This window comes from Poecile atricapillus, chromosome 1, assembly GCF_030490865.1.
Source record: "Poecile atricapillus isolate bPoeAtr1 chromosome 1, bPoeAtr1.hap1, whole genome shotgun sequence".
Classification (NCBI taxonomy): Eukaryota; Metazoa; Chordata; class Aves; order Passeriformes; family Paridae; genus Poecile; species Poecile atricapillus.
In genome coordinates, this window is record NC_081249.1 from 69013286 (window position 1) to 69040065 (window position 26780).

Sequence of the window (26780 nt, forward strand, 5' to 3'; positions counted from 1 at the left end):
CTTGCTGGCACATAGACTATAAATAGAAAAAGAAGGTAGAGTTTCATACCGACAACATTTCTATGAAAGTTAATAAACTAACAGTAAGGAAACATTTTTTCATCCTACCTATCTGCCCCATGAACAGGAGTCCAAAGCAAGCAGGTGATGTTAGGTGTCACCTTGTTTCGACTTACCAAGGGCTGGCACCCTAAACACAAGATGTGCCCTCACCTGCTTGGCAGCACACCTTCTCCTTACCTCACCCTCGTCCAGGATGAAGCATTATCCTTTTGGAACTAAAGAACAGGCTTCTGGGCCAGACAGCATGTCACAGGGGAGAGGGCATGACACTTGGGCGGGGCTCATTCTCTTGCTCTCACATGGAGGTGGAGGGAAACCAGACAACAGCTTCCATGAGTTATCTAACTTGGCAGCAAGGGCAAAGTTATAGGTGCTGTTTTTCATCAGGTAATGGGCTGAGCTCATCTCTACATGAATTCATACAAGCAGAACACTTCCCTGGGTAATTTTCATACCCATCAAAAGTGATCTTGAAATATGCACAAGCTGGTCACAACAACCTGATCCCAGCACTAAAGAGCACTATCATCCTCAGCTGAGTCAGCTGAAACCAAATACTTCCACATCCTTCCAGTGACTGGAATGTGGTTTCACTTTTTATGGGCTTAATGTAGAAAGATAATATAAAAATACACCAGAATATATAAATGAAATCAATTTCATTCTAGGGAACTGAAGAATCAGATTTAACTTTCTATGTCTGAGATTGCTAATGCTTCTATCACAGTTTTTTTTAAAATATAAATCAATTGATTTAAATTCAGCAGCTTGGAGTATTTTGTTTTTAGATTTGTATGAACCTGTATACATTCAGTGTGTTCAAGGATAGTGCTGTACCTACAGATGTCATTTTTTTCAGATTCCCACCTGAAACTGGTAAACAACAATATTACTTGCAGAGATGTAGTTTAGATCTAACCAGATATCAGGTAATTCTGTCCTTAACACAAGTTTTATATAAATAAAGACCGAAAGATTGCAACACCAGATAAAAGGAGAAGTTTTCCAAAGGCATAAGTGTAGGGTAAAAGCACAAAGTGAAAGGGGTTGGCTAACCTCAAAGTAAAGTTTATTAGGAAATAACCAAAATAACCAAATCAGTCCAACAGTGAAACAAGATACAAGCATGCTTGGGAGCATTGGAAAAGTTAAAAGTCCCTAAAGACATTAGTCTTTTGCATTTCAATCACCCCATGTTAAGGGGAAAGACAAAATCCTTAGGGTTTTAAACTATATTAATTGTATTTATTGCAATTAATTTCAAATTAATACAAACAGTGAAAGATTTAGGAGCCTGCAGCATCTTGTCTCCTCTGCTGCTTCATGTCACCTGGCGGCCCTGTCTGCACCCCTCCTGGGCTGATACCGCTTGCTTTGATATTGACACAGTTTAGGTTCAATCCAGTCTTCAAAGAAAAACGGGCATGAAAATCCCTCAATCCCCCATTCTGCTCTGAGCCCAGGGAGTGAACACATTTCCCAAGGACTGCACAATCCAATGGGTATTATTTTCTACTTAACAAAATTAACAGCCTCTACAGAAAATAGCGATTGTTCAAAGTCTGGTAGATGTACTATGATATCAGTCCTGACCCCTTTCATATCACTGGTATTATTTGATCAATTTTCTAAACTAAATTTATTATCCTGAATATTAAGAAGCAGAAGAAAATTAGATGCAAAAGACTACATCTCTTATTTTAGATAATATTTGTCCGTTCTGTAATGGCTGCCATTTACTTGCCAAACACAGTTCACTCTGCTTATTTACAGTTTCAGCTTGTAGGAAAGGATGTTCCAGATAAAAAAAATACAAGAAAGAATGCCTCAGATTAGCTCTTAATGGAATTTTCTCCATAGCAGGGAAAAAACCTCTTCAACATTCAGGCCCTATTTATCTGTTACTATTAATATTTTAAATAGTTGTTAGAATTTAGTGATTGTTTATTAATACTTAATAATTATCATTAATATTTTTAAACCACTGGGCAATCAAGATACCAAACCAAAGTCAGTGGCACAAAAGAGATTAGCTAATACTGCACAGATTCCATTAGTCCTGAACTACGTGGAAACTACAGTCTGGACAATTCCGGAACACACATGTTCACTATCCCCCCAGAAAGAAGAGCACCTTTGGGACTTACGGTTTGTTGTCCTGCTCTGGTCACTCTGAGCGCTGTCGTTTGACTGGTTGCTGGAGACAGAGGACACACTGGAGCTCCTGACAAAACCAAATGCGGCCAGCTTAGCAGCTGGCAACCGTGAATAACCTGGGGGACGAAGTCCAGACGGGCAGGGTTTGGGGAGATTTGATTTTGCAGCACTTGGACATGATCCTTTCTTAAGATCAACTGAAAGAAGGAAAAAGAATGAAATTTTTGTTAAATAAGTTAACTGGGAGATGCTGACCATTACCTGTATCTCCCAGCTACATAAAGGCAGCATTAAGACTGAACACAAGTTTTAATGACTGATCAGACTGCAGTGATGTCTTATTGTGTGCTGCATTGAGAAGACATTTGGTGGAAAAATTACAGGTCACAATCATTTTTAAAAGGTGAAATGTGTCAAGTACCTATGGGGCATAACTCAAACTTCCAGCCAAGTAACATAGTTCAACATTGGTACAAATTTCTTTCAATGTTACCATCTTCAATGCTGTATCACTTTCTAATTTTGCATTTATTATGTGTCAATTAAAAAAACTCACAGAGACAAACACGCTATGCATAACCTCCAGTTCTGGAAAGTATTGTAGACCAGCAACAATCCTCTTCAAGTACACAGGACTTCTTTGTATTTCATCAAAGAAAACACTTCTTTGAAGTTATTCTTTCAAATTCTACAAAAAAAAAATTCCCTTTTCTTGCGCCAAGCCTGGGAACAAGGACATGACCTGTAAAGTCCTACTTTTTTAACATACCACTGGCCATTTCCAGTGATGGACTTCTCCTTGCTAAGACATCAGCCCATGTGAGAGACATCCACCAGGTCTCAGCCAAGTGCCAGTAGCAGGTTTTTAACACCTGAAGTTAGACCACAGCAGCAATTCAGCTGTGATGTCTGCCTGTGGTTACAAACCACTCATCGGTCATCAGCTTCTGTCCCAACCTCTACTCTGCTGCTCTTGCTCAGGCAAACTTTATAAGGCAAATACAGAGCACAGGTTTAAATATTCCTTTTTTTCTTCACAGGCCAAAGGTCCATGATCATGGCAGTCTTGGTCAAGGTCAAGGTCAAGGTCAAGGACCAAAGATTTTGGTTTGAAGGTGTGGATACCAAGTGACTCCAGACCTCAAATGTACAAAAATTTGGACAGAGCTTCCCAGATTTGAGAATACCAGATTCCTGTTGCTTGTGGAATCCTGTGCAGCAAAAATGCATATTTTTTTAAAAAAAATACTAACAACAATCCCCAAAACCTGATGCTAGAGTGTTTAATCAGGACCAGCAGGATAGGAGACAAGGCAGCATTAAAAGCTATCAATGTATTCTGCCAGAAAAGGCCACAAAGTCACCCTTTCTCCTTTCTTATTCAGTGAACGCTATTTGTACACTAGCCTGACACAAACTTCAAAGGAAGAAGTGAACATTCATAATATAAAGAAAAATACAAATTAACTGCACAGTAAGAATACGGTCATATTATTACAGTATTTAATTCTTTTGTAAACTATGTAGGTCACAGCCTTATTAATTTTAATGAAGTATTTCACTTTGAGAAGACTTTAGAGAAAACAAGATTAACTCCTTTGAGCAGTAAAATGTTACAGGGATTTTGAAAGATACTTGTGTACCTCATCACAATACTAATGCTAAGCTTTGTTTAACGAAACTGAGCCCTTACAGAAATAGGTGTAACACCACGCTAAAAGGAGTTTTGTTCTCCTATGAAACACATTCCTATAAAGATGTAAAAAAATGCTCCTTGCTCAACAAATAAAACAATTTATATACTCCTGGCTCTTAAAAATGCATTTTTGTACCCACTTTTCCCAGGATGAGGCTTTTATTCAGACTCAAGGAGGTGGATGTCTACCTTTGCCAGCCCAGAGAAGTACATGCTGTGTAGAGTAACCCAGGTAAAAATAACAAATATCTATAGTGAGCAATAGAAGACTGCTAAAATCCCCATTCACTTTTCTGGCACTAGGAGAGGCAATTCTGGAGTATGATACTGAACGTGGGTTCATTTGGACGCTGCGAAGAGGGGCTCAGAGGCAGCCATGGGTTCCAGGTGCAGGTGAAGGGCAGAGCAGGCACATTAGCACAGAGAAGAGATAACCAGTGATGGTCACCCTCATTTTTTTCCAGGTTTGTGCAGTGCTGCTTTGAAAGTGGCCTACTACAGCTAATTTATGGCTAGCTGCAAAGCACCCAGACTTCTTCCCTAGCCACTGCAAAATATTCCATGTGCTACATCTGTGACAGGACCAAGCCCAGGCACCCTCCAGGTCTGAAGCCAAGTACTCGTGGTGAGCAGCTGCAGGTGCAAGGAACCTGCCCAGCTCAGTGGCAGCAGGGAGAAGGTATGGGGCTGTCTCTCATGAGTTTTACAGGTTTCCAAAAAATTCACCTGGACTACATAAGCTGAGGTTTCTTTTTCTAAAGCATCTCTGAAAACTTTAGAGAAAACTTAGGTGGCGGGAGAGATATTTCCATTTTACAGCAATAAACTGTAAATATCACAGACCTCCTGCAACAAAATAGGGGAAATTCCACTGGGGTATTGGGATAAAGTTAGAAATGGCTTTATTAATTTCAAACATGCATGGCCTAGGGCAGTGTGGCTCACCTGGGACTCCCAGGTCCCCAGCTCAACCACAGGGATGCCCACATCAAGCCCCCAGACTGATTGTTCTCTGCAGTCTGTGACTGAGCACAAGTGTCACTGAAGAATTTCCTTAAAACCAGAAGGGTTTTGGTGACAACCTGGCCAACCATCTTTACTTTTCCTTCAAAGTCATTCTTCCAGACTTGGGCAGAAGAGTCAGTGTTTTTTTCTCATACTTTTTTTTTGTGTTTCTAGTTTACGACTTCAATTCAAATTCCCCCTGAACTAACAATATTTTGCATCTTGAACTCATCATTATCCTTAAATTATTTTTCACTTCTCTTCTTTGTAATCCAGTTCCTCTGTACCATGAGGACCTGGGGGCAGGACATTATCCTCATTAGGGATGCATTCAAATCCTTAAAGCTAAGTAATTTTGTGTATTCTTTCTCATTAAAATACATGAGACATCAACCTATTGTATGCATTTTCTGTTCTAAACATCATCAAGTTTTCTCATGCATGTTTTTTGCTTTATTTCTGTTCCTTAAAAATATAGAAGTACTCCTGCAAACAAGGTCTGTGAGTTCAAAACAAAAGTTATTTTAATGAGAAGCTTTTATTTTAATAAAAATCTGCCAAAATAAGCTCAAAAATCTTTCTAGTTGTCTCACTGCCTGAATTAAGTATTGTTGTCTGTATGCACACAAGTGATTTTCTATGACACTTCAAGCTGTTCCCATCCAGAAACATAAAAACATTTTGACTTAGGGACTGATTGACACAAAGTAGATGTGCCTGGGGAGACTTAATAAAAGTCTGAACTTCACTTCTTATGCGTCCCCACTGCACGCAGAATTGCATCTTCGTGCATGGGTAAAAAGCAACTTTCATGTAACTTCTCTGTGAAATCTGAAAAATGTTTTAGATGAAATGAATGAAAAATTAAAGAAATGAGTTATATAGATATCTTCTTATGAAAAAGTGTAGCAGTTGAAGACATTAAAACTCTGTAATTCAGGGACTTTTGGCAAGTCTTTGTTATCTGGTCGTAGGGTTTTTTGGTTTTCTTTGCTTTCCCTTTTTTTTTTTTTTTTTTTTAACCAGCATTTCTGTTAAAACTTTAATCATTAGATGTCATTTTCTCTCACTTACTGATGATCTGAACATCACTATTCTCATTTCATATTGGGAAATCTGGGGTAAAAAACTTACCTCCAATGTCACCACATCAGTCAGAGATAATACAAGCTGAGTTAACCCAGCTCAGAGTTAACCCAAACATTGGTATCTTTGCAGATTAAAAACAAATCACAAAAGTGAGATACCTAGTCTGCCACTACCTTTGTGGTTTCCCTGTACAGACATAACAATTTCTCTCTGAAGAAGAACTGAGGAAAGGGGCTTTAAAACAGAGGCTTTAATGATTCACACCTAAACAGCAGTGAGCAATTTGGGCCCAGCTGCCCTGATGGTCTCTCATCCAAATACTGTTAAGCCTGGGACAGCTCAGTTCTGAAGGTCAAACAGTTGTCACTGCAGAATATTGATTAATTTCTGAAGGGTCAGTCTACCATCATATGGTAGTAAATGTTCACCTCCTTGTGATTCAGATTAAAAAGCACAAAAAAACCTGCTCTGTACCTTCCCAGCTCCCAGGCAAACTAAGGCTGGTTAGCACATTCTCAACACCCCAAGAACTTGTCATCTCACAATTCATTCAAGCTGCAAATGTCCGTGTTTGCTTGGCAGCTAATGTGAAAAGCATGGCATCCCTCAAAAACCGTGCAGCACAGGAATCATCTGTGCATGAGTCTCACTCATTGCACTTTCCACTGGCAGCCCAGAGCAGCCAGAACACTTCTCTACACTGGAGCTGCATCTCATCTCTCCAGCTGCTGCTCACTGGCTGCTCAGAAGGGCTGTGGATGTCCAGCCAGAGACAACACTTGGCTCTCATCAGGAAGGAGGCAAGGTAGGAAATATTTACTTGCTCCTACACCCAGATTGCTCCACATACTGTTCTTATGAATGACAGCTTGGCACCACTGTCATAGAGACAACCCTTCTGAAATTATGAGGTTTAGTTCCTTGAAGACACAGTAACTGGAGCAGAGAGGTGGCAGATGGTGATATCTCAAGTAAGATGACAATGTCCTTAAAAAAACTCATGAGGAAGTGTGTGCATCCCTTTGAAACTTAGTTTTTTTTTTTTTAAGTGAAATTCAGTCAGATTGCACTCTCAAAGAAAACAGAGAGTGCCAACTGACAGCTCTGCAGGTTAGCGGAGGACAGAGAACATTCTCCTCTCTGAACTATTCCACTGTCCCTCTTTCCTTAAATGTTTAAGAAGCTTGCCAGTTCAAACCCAAGTACCTCAGACTGCAAGTACTGACAGAGCTGGAGTAGTAGTAAGGCAACATTTCAGGAAGTGTCCTCAAAACCTCTTTTCTATCATCATATCTAATTTACATGTTCAATTAATAGGCCATCATTGGGTTGTTTATTCCTGAGAATAAACATGAAAATAAGGCTTTCCTGCTGGGAGAAAGCTGTGTACATGTTGTGGCATTTGAGATGAAATACACTATACATATGCAAAGACACAAATAAATGCATGTATCTGTGTCTATCTGAGGAATGAGAAATATTGAATTGTGGGTAAATTCTATCTTCAATGAAAGTTGACTTGCTTAGAAATGAGAGGAACAGCTAGACCCTCAGGACTGACAAGTTTAATACACAGAGAGGTGATAAGGAAGTAACATTTCATTAACTCACTATTTGAGAAAAAAATACCCTAAACACTACTGAAAAATGTAGAATTAAGTTAAACTAATGAGCATAATTAAAGTGAAGTTTTAATGATGAGATCTCTGTTACACTTTTCAAAATCAGACATTAATTCCATCAAAATAATCAGCTAATGAATGCAAATCCTAACACGCTTCAAGAAGTCTTTATAACCAAGGAAAACATATTAATATTTTACATGTTATAGACACAGTATGCTTCAACGCTTGTTTTGAATTACAAGTTTCCCATAGAAAGAACAGAGTCTATTTGCATAAAAATAAACAAATATTAAGCTTTCAGAGACTTTATGGCACCTATATCATAATTAAATGACTTCTTATTTTACCTGCTTTACAGAATGCTTTATCTTACAGTCAGGCTGCTTGTCTGACTCACCTGAGGCAAAGCATCCCTGAAGGAGCAGCACTGCTTAATGCCACCATTGTCACCACATGTCCTATACTTACTGATGAAGAGGGATTGCTGGTCTAACTCACTTTAGGTATCACACTTAGAGGTCGCACTTGAGGGAGCACTCATCATTATTTTACTTTCTACTTGGTATAACATAAAACTAACAAAACCCTTTTAATGCACTTATAATACTTGCAGTCCATCACAGCAGTTCAGGGATTTAATTATCAATTACTTCAGAGTCAGTTTTATGGGGATTAGTATTGTACATGGGCCAAACCACTCAGCTTATCAGTGCTGCTTAACCAGACAGCTGTATTATGAATGGTATGGCAAAGGGGAATAAAATCCTCATTATGAGGCACTGCTGCTGTCCTCGATACTGTGCCACAGCGATTTCAGTTTAGAAGCCTCTGTGGTCCTGCACATTTTGTCACGGGATAGCAACTGGCTAGATCCTTCTGTTTCCATTACCTCAGGGCAGGACTGCTATCATTAGGATTGGAAACTGGATTAAAAGCTCAGGATCAAGCTGCAAGAGATGCTGACTAGCAATCTTGAAGGCAGGCCTGGTATCCCTGACAGAAAAATACCCCTCTAGTCCCTAGCTGCTTTTGCTGAGGTTACCCAAGCTCTCACACCCCACAACACCCATGAGCAAGCCTTACTGGCTCTGCATCCCAGGTGTTGACCACATGCTCATGCATGCCATTTGCTCGTGTTTGCAGACTCTATCAAAGCTGTGTTTAGTCTTGTTTTTCAAATAGTGCAGCAGAACCAATGATGTAGATCAAATATACTGCAAACAATACTACAGCTAACAGCCAAATTAAGGGAAAGTGGTTGAAAATGGCATTTGGTACCTTAAAACAGATGGCTAAAAGGTGTTTGGACCTACTATGAGCCTCTCCAATTAACACCCCAACACCTCTGGCATGCCAGGGGTTGCTGTCCCATCCATCCCCTCCACCGCAATCAGCAACATATCTCTGGTCTGCATGTGTGCTCTGCTGTGGATACAGGCACAGGAATCAGCCCTCTGATGCCTCTGCACTCCTATACCAGTCTTGTCCTACCTTCTGTCACCTCCGCCTCTTTCATGAGCAATTCATTCTTCTTGAGAGGAATTATTTAATAGGAAATTAATTTAATAGGAAATTCTTTGAAAGGAAGTACTAAAGACAAAAAGTCTGGTAAGCTGACCTATGAAGTTATACATTGCTGAGAGAAAGATTAAGTCATTTGAGGCATACAAGGAAAAATGTTTTAGTCAAGGAAAAGGTGATTATAAGAAAATTTTGAATGGATAATTGGGAAATAAAATACCAAAAATAAATGAATGTAAAGAAACAAACATAAGATTTCAGAAGTACACGAAAGATAAGTAAGAGGAGGTATTAAACCAAAGGAAAACGATGAAAAGTATTTTTCAACAGAAAAAGGTATTGCAGAAAAATTAAACACATTCTTCATCTTGCAAGAAAAATGGAAGGCGAGATGCCAGAGGTGAAACCAATGTGTCCTGAGGTGGACAGTGAAAAACTGGAGACATTAGCAACCTCTTCAGAACAAGTCTTGTGTAATTTAAAATCCATAAAAACAGTCAGAGCCCAAATACCAGATGAGACACACTTTGGGGTCCTGAAAGAAGTGATAGACAGATTATTGGTCTACCAGGAGTTATCTTTAATACCCTTTCTGAAACAGCAAGGTATCATCAATAGACTAGAGAGCAACAAGCAAAACAGCAGTTGTAGGAAGCAAATTATGGAGAGCCATTAATCAAATTTGACCTCCAAAGCAGGAAAGGTCCAAAAAATAATTTGTGATTAAAAAAAAAATAAAAATTTAAAAAATAAAAAAAAACCCCAAACTTTTGAGATACATGAAAACGTTAAGAAATATAAACTTAGTGGAATAGAATCACAGTAACAGCTCGTGCAATTTAAACCACAACACTTACATATACTTCTCATGTACTGGCTTTTTTTAAAGGCAGTACTACAAACAAAAAATGGGACTGATAAGGTGATCCTATTTAGATTGTAGAATGTCACATAACATAGGAAGATAGTAAATGAATACATGCAAGACAAGCTCCCATATGGATTAAAAGTGGCTAAAGAAAAGTCATGTCTGCTAGCATCCATGATGCAGGATAATGTAGATAATGGATAGGTGATGGATGAATAAAAATGAAGGCTGTGTTAATTTCTGAGGTTCAGAAAAAAACATTTATTTGAAAAATGGATCCTGTTTGCATTTTCTCTCATATCTATCTCCCAAACTGGTTCCTGTAACATAAGGACTTACCCTACTCATATCCTGAACTCACAGCCTCTTGCAGTTTCATTTAAATGGAAATTATGATCCAATTACTTTGTGCACCTGGATTCCCATGTTCAGTGCTGACTGAACTCAAGTCACAGGGCTGAAATGGTATTTACAACCCAGCCTGCAATCTTGGGGAGTCTCAGAAGTAACATACAGCTGAGTTTGGTCAGCTTCCGTTAATAGCATCAGCACAGATAAACTCCAGATGCAGGGCCAGATAGTAAAGGAGACTGGCAAGAGGCACTGTATTACAGAGAACCTTGATTTTCTGATAAACCCCAAATCCTGTCAACCTGTATTACTGAGGCTATCTTCTCAGGGTAAAGTCAAGATGCTCTGGTGCATTTCCATTCTAATTTTTTCTAAATTTCTCCTGCTTCTTAGTATGGAGAAATGGATGCTGGAGAGACACAGTAATAGTTTTCAAATACCTGCAAGGAGGCAAAGACCCCACAACCACTCCAGATGAAAGAAAAAACAAACTGTAACAAAGGGGGTTAGGCAAAACACAAGGGAACACTTTTAACTTGAAAATAGGTATGCATTGGAGTAGTCCTGCTTTCAGAGGCTCCAAGATCTCATATTGAAGGTTTTTATAAATAGCTTTTCATGAACAGGTTAAATAAGCATACATCAGAATGAATCCCATCCGGGGCCAAGAGGAGGGATCATATGACCTCAAGTCATGAATTTATTTTAGCCCTTATGACCATTTTTAAAAATCTCTGCAGTGTTCTAAGCTGTTAAACAGCTGCTACATTTCACTGGCAATGACCAATTTTCAGTTGTCTCTGAACTTGCTCCTGTTGAAATGTGCATTTTTTAAACCTCCATGCTTTTGCAGGCTACTAAGGAGTGTCTTGTAGAAGTAATTACTCTCTGTTTCTTGTGATATTTCTCCTTCCAGCTTTTCTTGTGCTTTTCCCTCCCCTGTAATTATGCCCAGGGTCATGCTGAGCTGGGCAGTAGCTAGGAAGATAAAGGTATTAGAAGTGTTGTCTCCAAAGAGGTGTACACCAGGCCTTCAGAGAATAAAGATCTCTGCTGGCACATTTGAACACTGCCCAGGTTTTCAGAGTACAACATGGTGGGGAATGTCAAATCCAGACTGAACAGGGGGTCTTCATGACAGAAGAAAATGTTCCATTATCTTCCCCAGAACAAATCCAAAGATTTTTCAGCGTTTACAAGGTGGAGGAAGATAAAGAGGTGAAAAATAAGAATTATTATTGAAAAACTATTCTCTTTCTTTGGCAATGACCTGCTAAACAACCTCTGGACAAGTCCCAGACTCCCTAGTCAGCCTTGCTGAAGGATAAAAAGATGCACCTCAAAGAGTGTTGTTGGAGCTTTGTAGTATCAGGTCAAAATGTTGCTCATTATGCGATTTTTTTGTCTCAAAAAAAAAAAAAAGGTATCTTAATGGTGACTAAAGGGAAAGGAAGGAAAGGTCATCCTCTACCTGAAGCATCAGGATGGTAGAGGCTGGGAGCACTTGTTATTTCTCCTTGCTGATGGAGACAACTCGCTGAGGATCTTTGACTGGCAATGAGAATCCTGCTCTTGGCAGAGGGCAACCTGGACACAGCACCCAGTCCTAACTGTGGCTTCAGGATCATGGCAGATCGGTAAAAGCTTGGTGGCACCTCATAGTGACTGTACGGTGGAGTGCAAAATCCTTCATCCTTTGCAGGCCTGTCCCCAACCTGCAGAAAGATCAACAACACAGATATTACACAAGAAATCAATAAACCCAGACAACATGGAGCTCCAAATTGCTTATAAAGGCTAAATTTCCCAGATTCTTGTGAATCTGGTCTTCAGAGCAGTGCAAACTTTCCAAAAGTTATGAACTGCTCTTCAAGGATGTGCATATTACACTCTCAATATGCAACTACACCCAAATAAAGAACTGATGCCTTCCCCAAAAGAAAATGGACAAATGGAAGACCTTCAATTAATGAAAATGAAGGTACTATTAAGTCATGAAAGGTTATATTATTTACAGAGGTAGATACACTAAGAGAGTGTGTAAGTGGAATTTTTCTTAAAAGTTATTTAAAATATCCTTGCCCAATTCTGGGAGAAGTTGGTTTTAACTTAGATAGCTAAAAATAAAGCTGGAGGTGTTTTAGGTACATTTTATCAGAGAAATTGTACTGCCAAATAATTTCTGTGACAAAAAAACCCCCAATATGTTCTCACTGCAAAATGTTCATTGTAATCTGTCCTTCTCTAGTTCCCGGAAAGAGACCTGGTTGTGGACGTGAGCACACTTCTCTAACTTATGCTTTCAGAGGCCTGTTGAATATTCCAGATCAGAGCTGTAAAACCCATCTGCCCATGTGAATAGGAGGAAAAAAACTATTGGATTTGCAAATGTGAAACATTTACTATTTATCACAAATAGACGCTGTGTTGTTAAAATCAGTGACAAAAATCTATCAGTATTTTAATGGGCATTTACTGTAAGAACAGCAGAATGAGTCCCAAGCTGCAAGTATTTCCAGCTCATAGCTGGCTCATAGCACTGAGCTTGCACTCGAGGAATGACCTGGTTCTGTGATTCAGCCCTTGCGTCTTTGTGCATTCAAGCTGGGCTCTGACTCTCACCTTTCTGTGCTGCTTCATGACTCAGGACAAGAGTGCAGACTTTTCATCTCTCACATTTGCAAAGAACAGTTTGCTCTTCTGAGTAGAGACCAACTTCTTCACCATTTTCTTATAAAAAGCAATATCATCATAATGTAGAAAGGACCTATGAATATTTTCTCAGTCATCCCATTTAGGCCATGGGAAAAGAAAATAAAAGCACAGGAAATAGAAAATCTGAACTAAATTTCTTTAAAAATTAATCAAAAAGTGCCACAGGCTACCTAAGAAGAAATGTAACTGCCAATTAATTAAGTCTGCTGTAAGTTATGATGCATATAATATGCCAAATCAATTTCTATTTAGCAATTATAAGCATTAGAATATGCACTTCAACATTGGCTATAAAAGCTTTGATCCTAGCTCCTTCAAGAGCTTTAATCCTAATTTAGCAAATCTTTAATATGCTAAGAGACAAGATTGGCCTTAAACTATGAAATATAGAATATTTGAGGCCTTTGCACAGGAACTAGGAGGGCAGATGCAACAAACATTGAGCTTTATAATTTTGCCCTATATTTTTTCCTCTGTTTGCAGTCCTATTTCCTGCCATTAGCTCTTTCTCTTTCCTTTTTTATTATACTCCTGTGACCTATTTTAAGTTAGGATGCAGTTTTTTGCTGTATAATATGAATGATTCTGTAGGCTTGGACTGCAGATGTTTAGCTTCTTACTTTCAGCTTCTAGACATGAGATTGTTTTTGTGGATAAGCCTCAGTTATCTTCTGTCTCCCTGATAAATTTATTTCTATCAGATTACAATATGCATACTATCATTTCATATTTAAATGAAAGTTAAGCACCAGTGCCAAGTATTTCAGTGTAAGGAAAAGAGAAAATCTTTACATATAGAAAATAAGCATTTTTAATAAACTGTGTCAGTTTATTCAAAACTTCTCTCACCCCAATTCTTTTTCTTTATTGACAGTATGCTAGGAGTAACAGAGAAAGGCAACAAACATGGACACAAACCAATAGATCACAAGCATAAAACCTCAAGCTGAGAGAAGTGAGAAGGACTTAGAATAGAATACTTTAGATTGGAAAAGACCCTTAAGATAACCAAGTCCAACTGAATTTGCCCAAATATCTCTCAAGAATTAGATGCTATTTTTTGAAGATCCTAGTTTTGAAAGACATAAACTTGTTATGAAGATACACTATTTTTTCCTTTCTATTTAACTGTGAGTTCATGAAAGGTAAAATTCAACTGGTCTCAATAGAATTGTATCAAATTATTGCCATTTTAAAGTGCTTCAGAAAGACGTGGATTAATATGATCCCTGTTAGCACCCTGTACTAGATTTTTGCATGAGAGACTTCTAGGAAATGATCTTTTGCAGCCTGACCACCAAGAAGGCCAGCCCAGAGTTTTCTTCTGTGGGGCTGTCTCCTCATTACCCACAGACCCATGAATGAATTTGTTAGAATGAACCAGAAAAGTTTTCAACAAATACTTTGAGAATACAGGAATTTCCACAGGCTGGGTATTCCTGAGCAGAGCTGGCAGCATGGCCAGCAGGTACAGATGCCCAACACTTTCCTTCATGTTACTTTGTTTATAACATCATCAAACACTAATGCCTCGAGGAAGAATTTACTTGTCAAGTGCCTGCTTTAGGCAAGAGTTTGGGAAAAGAGTTGGAAACATCACTTCTGACAGTTCAAATAACAGGATCAAGGGGAGAAAATTTTGGTTTCACTATATATGAAATGACTCCCCTAACTCCTTTTTACTTCAGCAGGCTTTTTATTTCAACAGACTTTATTCCATCCTCTCTGGAGCACAATGATGTCTGTGCTGGGGAACAGACCCAAAGAGGAGGTTGAACAGGGCTGGCGCAGTCTTGGTGAGGCAGGCAGGAGAGCTGGTGATCACCAGACCTCCTTACAGGCCCTCACCAGATCAGGGCTCCTGGCAGCAGCCATCAAATAGTGAAGAAAGCAGCCAGTGACCACTCTCTGACAGTGCACAGACTGTACCTGTACAGGTAAACTCAGTCTGTGCTACAGGCTGATCCATGCTGGTCCTTGGGAGCAGCCTCTGGGTGAGCGCGCTCTGGTAGAGCTGGGTCCTGAGCTGGAGCATGCTCCCAGTCCAGCAGTACAGACAACCTCTCCTGAGCCTTGGGGCCATGTCATCCCACTGCTCAGTTCACTAGGACAGCTACAGACTTTGGGTCACTGGAACTTGATTTGCTCTGTAACTTCCCACAGAGGCAAGAGGGAGAACAAAGAGCCCACAAACACCTGCTGGCACTGACTAGAAGAGGGTGAGGTCCACGATGAGACGGGGAGCCCATGTTGTGATGAAGGATGTGGACAGCAGTGACCTCCTCTGGAAAAGGACTGGTTTTCTTAAGCATTTTGCATTTCCCCTTGAGTTGATTTTTTTTTTTTTTTTTTGTTTCTTTTTTGATGGAGATGGGCATGAAAGATCTATCTACTCACTCTGCCAATGTTCTAAAGAAAAGCACTGGGGGAGCTGCCAATTCCACAGGCAAGGCTGCCCATTCAGCCTTAACTCCATTCTGCTATGGACCGAACCCCTCAGCACAGCTGAACTGCCTTCGTGCTAGAGTTGGGATTTTTGTCTGAGCTGCCCTGAGTGGGCTTTGGCACAGGCAGCTCAAGAAGCCCTGCAGGCTTCCCACTGCACAGAGGCAGCCCTTGAGTCTTTCTCATAGGGTTCTCCAGGCCTTTTCTTGGAGTCTCCTGTCCGAGATGGCATCTTCCTAATTCTTCTATGCCTGGCACCCAGAGGTAATATTTAATATTTAATTGTTCCTACCACTTAGCTGAATGATGCTTAGATTACAGGTTTGACTCTTAACAGCTATTAACACTGTCACAGCTATATAAGGAGCTACAAAATGCTAATCAAAGCTCTCCAAAGACAATACTGGATGTGCGATATAGGTCAGTCCAGATGTTTTTTCTCAAACCAAGACAGCAGCCATCATGCCACAGTCTCATTGTCTCCAAAACTTCTGAGTCTTCCACACTCTCCCTTCAGCTCAGTGATTTTGATCTATTTCAATGCATCCTAATTGGTTTCTTTTGGATTACAAATCCCTCATCTGCTACTAGCCCATACTGTGCACAGCTGCTCTTTTAAGCATCTGTTCACCTCCATGGACTGATCATTTTCCTTTCTCTGAGCCAAATCAGGCCCCTTTGTATTCCTCCAGCTGGCAGGACAACCAGGTTATTGCTTTTCAGGTGGCAGTCCAAGAAAGCAGATTCCACTTTCTGCTATCAGCTCCTGACTCCTGGGCTTATGCAAACTCCTAGTGCAAGTTTGCCTTTTTTTCTCAGCCTCTTCTCCAGTCACTTCAGATTCTCTGAAGAAGCATCTTACTTGGGTTCATATATTCCCCCATTGAAATACCCACCAAAAGTCATATTGGAGGAACAGAGGAAGATGCTTTGTATCCTCTGCAGCCTGTAAGTGTCCTACTTCTAAACCTAGTCTAGAGAAAATCACACTGCAGACTTGCCACAACCTGAGTTCTTCTCATGCTAAAAACAGTCCTCAGCAGTGCTCAGAAATCTGTCCTTGGGTCACAGATGTGTCTGCTGTGCCTGCCTGATTATCTGAACCCCAACTCTCACAGACACCTGTGGTCTTCAGAGGATCATACCAACCTAAAAACAGTCAAATGGCCTGTGCAGAGTCTGGGTCATTTTGGCTTTCATTCCATTGCCAAGCATTAAACAGTATTAACCCAACCATTTCCCCTCACCTTACAAGGAGATTGTGAAGATATAATAATGATGGCTGGAATAGACAATCTCCTAAGTACTTTAGCAATTAATTCTCTGGACATAAAATATAAGGGACAGAGCTGAAAACTGAAATTAAAGGAAAAAGACAAAAGCAAGCAGTGTTCTTTCTGTGTTTGTGATGAGAAATAACTATAATGTTTGCTCACTTCAGAAGGTGTCTGGTAAATATGCCATAAGGGTCAATCTGCAATCACACACAGTATCATAATTTGGGTATTTGCCATGTTTTGACTGTCAATACTGCCACAAAATTTATTTCAATGCTGTTTCTTGGATCTATACCATAGGTAGAATGAGGTAGGGAGTAAAATAGCCTTAATAACAGCACAAGGCACAGAGCAAAAAAAACATACCTTTTTTTTAAAGACTCATTCAAATAAAATCACTTTTGTTATCTTCAGTGTTTATAGGAAAAGCTTGGTTGTTGAACTACCACAGGTCCCAAGCAGTGGATGCAAGAGCACATGACACAGCTTGCTCTTCCCTGTCCTTTCTCCACCTACCAAGCAAGAGCATCCTTCCTCCACTGTGCTCACCTCCCAGCAGGGATTTTGGGAACCCAAGGCTCCTGCCCAGTTTAGCAAGGCAGAAACACAGTGAGATATCTGGAGCCAGAGGCATCTAGAGGGAATTCCATCACATTTTGGCTGCTCAGGATGGCTTTCCAGAGAAAAGAAATATTTTTTGAGGTGCACGTCAGTGTAAGAAACAGCATTAAAATAGTCAAAACTAAATCTTCTTTTGTATTATACGTATAATCCAAAGAGTTCTGATAGTCCTTAGGTTTTCATACAGCTAAACAGAATGGAATTACTTTAGACCTCTAGTGTTCTGTCTACAAAATCCTGCCAACTTTCCCATTAGGAAGGAAAAGTCTGTATGGGCAAATTATAATCATTTCCCAAAGCTATTCTCTGGAAAGAAAAAAAAAAAAAAAAAAAAAAATTATTTATTCAATTCAGCATGTATTTTTCTTTCTAAATATCCCTATTTATAATACTAGCAGGTGAACCAAGTTTCTGGAAAATACTGGAAGAACACAGTGACAGCTTCCAGTAACAGCTAAGATACCACAACAGAGTCAGTGCCAGAAACAGTTTATTCCTAATGATCACACATTGTTTTAGGATTTATCATATTTGAGGTTTGAGAACTAACTTCTGGCATCAGTGAATAAGCAAATGATCACCACTTGGCATACAAAAGCAGCTGTCTAAGCTGCAGAAACTTACCTCCTGCAGAAACTTCTCACTCATCGGACTGAAGTGATGACCTGGCGGCCTAATTCCTGACACCACTAGCCCAGAACCAAAGAGTCTTGGCTTCTGGAGGTCAGGTTTAAATTTGTCATACAGGATGCTGGTGGGCTTCGCCTCCCCTCCGCTGGCCGCCTTCTGTTCCGCAGAGATGGGCACGCTGCACGTGGGGCCGTCAAAGGGCAGCCCTGCCGGCGTGAACAAAGGGTCGAGCTGCTCTATTGAGCGAGGGTTTCTCCTAATGTACGTGATGATTTTAGGTCTCACAGGTTTGGGCCGGGGGATGGCAGGTTTTATCTCAATGCCTTCTTCCAGCTTTTCACTGCAGTCGCTATCCACACCAGCCTTTTCTGTGGGGGAGCCCTTGGGGTGGACCAGGATAGGTTTTGGGATGGCACTGCTGCAAGCAGTCTTGATAGGCACTTTAGGGGATATGTTTAACAACTGTGTGCTGTCAGTGGGAGGTAGGACTGAGGAGGGCGACAATTTGTCATCATGAAGTGCATAAAGGTCCTTCAAATTACTGTTTGATAGCGTGGGCTGACCATTAACATCCGGTGTTGCCACCGGGCGCACAGGAGTAGGGACACATAAAAAGACATCAGCCTTTGTTGGAGTGTTACAGCTCTCTGGTGTTTCCCCTGGAGGATTTTTCTGTACATTAGCTGTTTCTTTACTTGAAACTGAAACATTTGAGGTTTCCACGTCACTGCTGTGACTGTCAGGTTGTTGGTTTGACACTGTCTCTGCACTGTGCGCTCTGTGATGATCTGAGGGATCAGAAGCAGGCACAACAGCATCCTCAGTGCTTTCTTTTACTAGCATCCGTTTATTCTCATTAACTTTCAAGAGTTTGCTGTCAGGTGGATTAATATCACGTATAGGAGATATCTGTTCACCAACTGCTTCGGTGCAACCTGTGCCAACTTCATGCAAATTTTTGTTTTTCCTCAGTGTCACTTTGACGCTGGATTTACTACTGCAGGTGAGTGGAAATATTGTTTCCATTTCCTCATCAGTAAAATATTCCTCATCAGCCTGGCTGGTTACCTTGCTGTCACTGTCACTGCTTCCTCTCCCTTCTCTGACGGTGGTGTTATCATTTTGCAATTTATCATCGGGGTGAGTTACTACCTGGCTTGACAATGGGTCCTCTACTCTATTACAGGTGTCTTGAAAATGGGATACTTGAAATTTTGACATGTCAGACACAGAGTTTTTCTGTTCCTGCACAGCTGTATTTTCAGCTCTTGGACACCCCAGGAACTCTACTAGCATAATTCTCTCTATCTTTTGTGGACACGCATTTTTATATTGTAGAGATGGTACAGTCCTGAGCTCCAGTTTTTTACTTTTATCACCCTGACCTAATTGTGCTTCTGATTTACTAGCAACCTCATTGAGCTTAACAGCTGAATGTTGAGAATGAGAAGTATGCAGTGTGCTTTCAATGCTAACATTTGGTACATTTTCTGCTTTACTTGTTTTCTTGTTCCCTGAGGTAGATGGTTTGGAATAAAATACAGTATTTTCCTCTGAGGTATTGTCAAGTGGACAAAACACCATCCCAAGAAAATGATCCGTGGATGTTTTTTGGGATTTCTCTGTACTTCCTACCAAGTGGTGAGACCTGTCAATGGAATCCAATGATGCAGAGAGCAGACGTTTACACGACACGCGGCCAACGCCGTCTTTTACAAATGTTTCAGGCTGAGGAGAAAATTTACTTGGTCTTCCCAAAGAAAGCCTTTTTATTCTCTCCACCTCCACAGTCCTGGACATTTTTCCCTTAGGAAAGTTCTGGGTGAAGTCAATATCACCTTTGGAGACAACCTCCAGGCTGGCATCATTTGTGCTACTTTTTAAATTGGACAGACTTTGTCCTCGGCTAATCCTGATATGCCTTGATATATCCTTAGCTTCACTGGTCCTACAATCTTTCCCCATTTCCCTGCCTGTGGTGGAGGGCAGCTTACTTTCCTGTGCACTGGCGTGACAGGTTCGAGAGTCTTTGAAGGTCAGAAGTTTATTCTGGTCTGTAGGCAGATGAGTCACCTTCTCTGTTCCTCCAGAGTATATATTCCCACTCTCATCTGTCAAATCATGTTTCTTAACATCCCCGTCAGTGGTTCTAACTTTTGTTACAATTTGGTTGGCATTGGTATCCCCAACACTCACTATGCTTTCATTATTGTTTCTTATTTCACTGCGGTTGTCCTGAAGCTGGGAATAACATGACTTGCTTGGAACTAGTGGAGCACTCATTTTGAAGCTTCAGGTGACTGCTTTTTGGTTTTGGCAGTTCTAATTAATGAGAAGGTGTTTTTCCCTATCAGGTTAACTTTTATGCATGCTTCAGTTATATATTTAAATTAGAACTGATCAGTAGAAAATTCATCATCAGAAGGCTTGAAGTCTCTTCTCAGAGTCACATTTTTCTGCTGCTCAGTTGTCTGTTGTCTCTTCTGCAGCTTCTGGACCTAGGAAATCTTTATGATGTGCTGTAGAGAGGTTCAACAAAAGCAAAATAGATCTGCCAAATTCCCTCTGAATGAGAGCCAGTTAATCCAGCCAACCTAGGGAAAAAAAAAAAACCCAAATACAAATAAAATAAAAAACCCAAACAGATAACATTACAGTGATGTCAGGAATCATGCTAACTAAACCAAAGTTAAAATCAACAGCAGTCCCAGGTGTAACCCCAGCACAGACTGTTTTCAAAGACTTTAAATGCTGTTTCAGTCACAGCTTTGCTCCCAGCAAAGGTTCTTAGTGTAGCACAGATCTCTGACTCAAGAAGTTACACAGCAACAACTGTCCTGGTTAGAAGAGTGATTGTTACTGTTTTTAAGACACATAGGTTTACAACTGGAAACAGACAAAAATAGCCAGGTAAGGGTGGGATCTAGTCTTGAGGGTCTAAACATTCACATATTGCTTCAACACTTATTACATCAAGAGTGACTACTGAAGCATTTAAAGCATCACTGTATAGATTAGCCATAAACAATAAAATTCTAGGTCCACAGAAGTTGTTTATGGGTTTCTCTTCTTGCCTTGTAGAAATCATTGCCATTCTTGTGCTAACACCCTATCACCTTTGACATTTCTTAGCCAGATCTATAGACTCCAAGAAAGCAAAAGCTGTGGCTGGAAGCCTGCAAAGAAAAAAACGTATTTTTTCTGAGACAGATGAATGCGTGTATTTTTAAGTACAGAGAGAGGATGATATACCAATCCAAATACAGCACATGTCCTTCTGTCTCCCTCACACGTGTGGCTTTGGGAGCCCAGATTTTGTCCTCTATCACTTCCAACAAAATGAAGGTGAGATTTCTGCCTATTTTCCATGCCTAAATTTACTCTCTGTTTCTTGTACCCTGTGTGTTCATACCCTTCATCATAAAGAATCGTGGACACTGGAAATTGAAGCATGCTCCACAATTCCCAGCAGCTGGAATTCAAAGCACTTGTGATACTCCCAGCTGTGCTGGGTTTCTAGCCAGGGGCTCACAGGGGCACTAATTAGAAGTGCTGAGTAAGTCCAGTGCTCTGTCTAGAGTACCTGGGTGCTGTTCTGGGTCCCTGTGTTCACTGAGAGCATCTTCACACACAGTGTGTAGAGAGGCCATGCTGATGTGCTTCAGAGACCAGACCAAGTACTCTGGCTTAATGCTGCTAGTACAAATTTATTAACATGAAAGTCAGCCCTGGCTCCTCTCAAACACAGGGCACTGCTCAACCTCAGTAGGCTGCCAGTTGAGACTAACCCCTTAAAGCTGACAATGATGGACTCTGTGCACCTGGCATTCCAATTTCATCTCTTCTCGTGACATCCAGTCTCAGATTAGGGATATCAAAGGCTTGAAGAACCCATTACATTCTAACAATTAACATCCATACAATTACCCAAAGATGTTTTCTTTTTTTGCAGAATATTGCCTGCTTAACTTTGTAACATGTTTTATGACTACCATTACAATAACTACACAGAAAAATGATTCTGTGATTGTAAATAATACAAGGTTCCATTCTGCCATAAAACATACAGGACTCCTTCTTAATTAATATAAAAATATAATCTATTTCCCTGTTAAGGAACACAAACTTTGGAGCTCGGTTCAGTCAATAGGTTGAACATATTATGATAAGCCCATTTGGAAGTAGGATACATGGTTTAGTGTTACATTTGGGACCTTAGATTTGATCATTCCTCTGTAAATAGCTGCTATTTAAGAAGCTTTGGCTTGGCTTTTCTGCAAGATAGTTTATTTTAAATGGCACTGTCCAGGCTCAACTTCACTATGCTCTTTGGAGTCAGTGAGATGAAAAGACTCAGCTGTGTCTAGGTTCTGCTGGCTCTTCTTCTATTTTTTATTACTCATGTCTCTTGATTGATGTTGGCTGACATACACACATCTGAAGTCACTCCCTGCTGTGGAGGAATGCTCTGAGATGAGAGGGATATGAACCTCCTAACTCTTCAAATGCCCTCCTCAGCACAGGAGAAGGGAGTAAGAGGAGTCCCAAGTCTAACAAAGACAACACTACATCACTTAGCAGCATATCACTAGGGACTCTGGACAAGAAATATATCCACCATCTTAAAGACTACACTTGGTATATGTAAGGATTTGTATGGATAAAATTTTCTTGATACTGTATAATATAAAAATATCCCCTCTGAACCACTGGGAGTAGAAAATGAAGTCATAGCTCTCCATGTCACAGCATCTTGGCAAGATGCAATAACTGTATTTGTGAAAAAAAACCAAAAGACAACAAAAACCCATCACAAACTGATGTGAACATGCTAGACAGCAGAACAAAATTATATCCACCAGACTATGTTTAGCTATGAATCCCACAGGGAGAAGAAAAGTTCAAGGAGCCAGAAACACAATTAAATACTTCTGTTTAACTCCAGCAGTATCAGGTTCCTTCTCAGATGTTTATCTCTTATGAGACTCTATTTTAAACCTGAGCCCATTTAATGATGATCTAGGAAAGAAGCCTACAAGAGTTTCTTCCCATCTGATATTGCAGTTCCTCCACTACTCTCCAAGTTACATTTGGCCAGCAGGTCTCACCCTAATCTCTGGAGACATCAGGAAGAAGGAGAAGCTGAGCTGGATGGTTTTTGCCCCAGGACACGCAGCAGGGACTGCATCAGCAGAGCTCCAGTTTGTAAAATAAAACTGTCTGGAAAAAGAAAGCAGCAGACTGCTTCTGAATAACAACAGAGGTGCTTTTTTTTGGTTAATCAAGCAGTATAGAAATATTATTATCCTCAATAGGAATCGAAAAAAGAAAAATGCTGAAGAATTCCACACAATTGGTTGTTTGCTATGTTTTCAATTTGCCACAAATATAGAACAGCAATAATTATGAAATATGCAAGGGAATTATCAAAACACATGGACAAATAAAAATGGAAATAAAGAAATAAAACCTGAAACATGTTGAGAATTTTGCCTTCTTTTTAAAAATTTCCTAATGAAGGCTGTTACGGCTTCTTACCCACCCCAGTACTGAGAGTCTAAAACCAGAATTTTTACAGCAAGGTACACAAAAAACATCTGGGTGTTCTGGTAACACTGTGCATGGCTTAGACTGACTGCTCCTTCAGTACAATGTGTATGAGAAATACCAGACCACTTCATTAACCATCTGCCACTGAACTGATGCCTCTTGCTACTACCCAAAACTAAACCCAAACAACAAAAGACAATGGGTTTTTTAATTGCTGGGGCAGAGCCAGCAGCCTGCAAAAGGTCAGCCATGTGCCAGCATCCCCCATCAGCTGCCCACTCCTGCAAGGTAAATGCTCTCAGCCCAATGGGCTAGTGGATCATGCTGCCCAAAAAATAGGATTACAGAGGCAGGTTGTTCACCTGGAGAAGAGAGGAGTCCAGGTAGACCTCATTGCAGCCTTTTAGAACTAAAAGGGAGTTTATAAAAAGGAGGGGGAATGACTTTTTCCATGAGCAGATATTCATAGAACAAGGAGAAATAGGCTTAAACTAAAAGAAGAGAGATTTAGATCAGATATTAGGAAGAAATTCTTTACTGTGAGAGTGGTGAGGCACTGGAATAGGTTGCCCAGAGAAATTGTGGATGCTTCATCCTTGGAAGTGTGCAAGGCCAGGTTGGACAGGGCTTTGAAGAACCTGATTTAGTGGAAAGAGCTCCTGTCCATGGCAGGGAGTTGGAACTAGAAAATCTTTAAGGCCTTGTTCAATCCAAACCACTCTATGATTCTATGATACATGAGGGGAACCTATGCACCAGCCCACCTGGCAGTGACTCAGAGAGGAGTCAGGTCTGATGGGGTGTTTGTCCTCACAGAAGGCAGCTACAACTGCTTGATCACAACCCTGTTCCAAGCACAAAGTGAGAAATCTCCAGCCCCTTCCCTCAGAGGCTGTCATGATCAAAAGCTACAAGTTCTTAAACGCCTGGAACATCCTGGACAAGGGGTGAGCACAAACTCCAGCTCTGCTGCCCTCTGCACAAGCAGCACACATCCAAAGGATGAGAGTCTTGGATGGTTTTCAACACCCACAGATAAACTCCTGCAGAAAAAGACCCTCAGGAAGAAATCTGGGCCCAGGAGAAAGAAACTCCTGTTGTTGGACCAGCACAGTGATGCAGGGAGATGGATGAAAGCAGATGAGGGATATATTTGCATGAGGTGGGAAACAGATGCAGTTTTTGCAGTTACTACAGAAAACTGGAATGAACAGATGGCCTCCTGAAATGCATAGTTGTCCCAAGAAATGCCACTGGGGAGAACTGGCAAACCAGGCAGAGCCTTGCTGGGGCTCTCTCTGGGAGACAAGATACCACCACACCCAGTGCCAGCACTGCACACTGCCAAGAGCTGAGCCCACAGATGAAACAAACACAGCGCTGGATGGAAAGGAGGTGGGAATATCTCCTCAGGAAGCCCAAATCTTCATGAAGAACTGTTTCTAATGGTGACAGAAGCTGAAAGCTGATACTAGGATATTATATATAAAAAAAAAAAGCCAATAAACCTTTTGGAGTGGGTAATGTACAATTGGAATTAATTAAACGTGATGGAAAAGTGCTCACCCAGGCATGTGATAATTTTGTTAATGTGATTTGGAAGGGTGAGAACTAAGGTTTGGATACAGTCCCCAACAGCTTCTATTCATAACGAAGCAGACACAGCTGTTTGAGGAAATTACAGCATAATCTCATCTTTGGCAGATCCTGTGGAAATATCTCTGTCTGTCATGAAGAGGACAATACTTCAGAGACAACTTTCTGCCTGACAAGCAATTAGAACATAGGCAGAGAAGAGATGATAGAGCAAATGTTAAATTTTTACACATTGGAAAGTGGCAGGAAGGCAGCTCTGACTCAAAAGTAAAACTGAAATTATTTGAAGATATTAAAAGCTTTTGTAGAGTGTGGCTCTATTGCATTTCCAGAATTTCAGTGTTTCAGTGTGTTTAATGTCTCTACAGTCAACAAATGTTAATGATTTCATTATTTACATGATTGAATATTTTATACCTTTATAAGTATAATTATAAAAACTGAATATAGAACAGCTTATGGTTTCATAGGCCAAGGCAATTTTTCTGTTATAGTTTAATTTTTATTCAATAATAAAACATATTTAATTTTATCCAAATCATTAATAAATTTATGCTGGTTTATCTAATGAATTTTATAAAAATTATTATGAACAAAACAGATTTTAAACATTTGCCATATTATTTTCAAAATTTTCTAAATCAAACATTTTCATTTTCTCTCCCAAGTAATATTTCAAGATCAAATTGACTTCATCTTGCCAAGGTTTTCAAATGGCAAATCAGGTGAGACAGAAAGATTACTTCCCCCACCCAAACCAGTATTTTTATTTTCCTAAGTAACAGGATGATAACAAGCCCAGTAGAAAACTCCTGGATCTTGCTTTCACTAGAGTTAGGATGAGCCATTTCTTTTTGTCTCTCTTCACTGCACTTATTATATATATATATTTATAATATACTTATAGATGTATTTATTTTTATTAGAGAGATTTTTGGTTCAATCCTTCAGTAATACAATTTCCTTATACAACACACATGAGATCCCTTGGAAGCAGCACCAATTTCAGTTTGCTGGAAATCACCACCACATGCAACATTCCTGAAAGCACAGCCAAAGGTAAAGGTGCTAAAGCAAGGTTGTCCCCTGACCTTCCCAAAGAAAGGGAGGTGGCAGCACCTGAAACAACAGGACTGAAAAATAAGCTGCCAGCATGAGACCCCAGCCCTGGAATTCACTGTAGCAGCTGGCAGTATCATGATGTGTGATCGGCTTGCAAATGCAACTTTCCCTTCTGAATGAACAGAAAAAAACCCAAAAAAGATGTTCCATATTAGAAGTATTTATATATATCCTTAATTGCTTATGTATGGCAACTGGAGGGCACCAACACAGAGGATGGACCACAGGGAATGATGGCTTCTCCTTTGGCTGATACCTCTCTTCAGCACTGTTTTATCTCACAGGCCCTACTGAGGATGGGAAACAACCATGACTACGTGCTCTTGGCTAAAGAAACCTGCATTTTCGTGGTCTCCCTGGGGAACAGACCCACAATTTTTCCTGCCATGGTAGCAGCAATGGCAATACGATTTTTCTACAGCTTCATAATTTACCTCCAGTTGAGATGT

General features: G+C 40.3%; 1 protein-coding gene across 1 annotated transcript in view; it reads right to left on the reverse strand.

Annotated features, from left to right (window-relative positions):
- MTUS2 (microtubule associated scaffold protein 2) overlaps positions 1 to 20346 on the reverse strand; it is a 161851-nt gene extending 141505 nt beyond the window's left edge. The window contains exons 1-3 of the mRNA XM_058826196.1: positions 18058 to 20346; positions 11847 to 12090; positions 2211 to 2417 (exon numbers count right to left, since the gene is read on the reverse strand). Coding sequence (XP_058682179.1) covers positions 2211 to 2417; positions 11847 to 12090; positions 18058 to 20346 — 2740 coding nt within the window. The remainder of the gene's footprint in view (positions 1 to 2210; positions 2418 to 11846; positions 12091 to 18057) is intronic.
- Positions 20347 to 26780: the final 6434 nt, after the last annotated feature.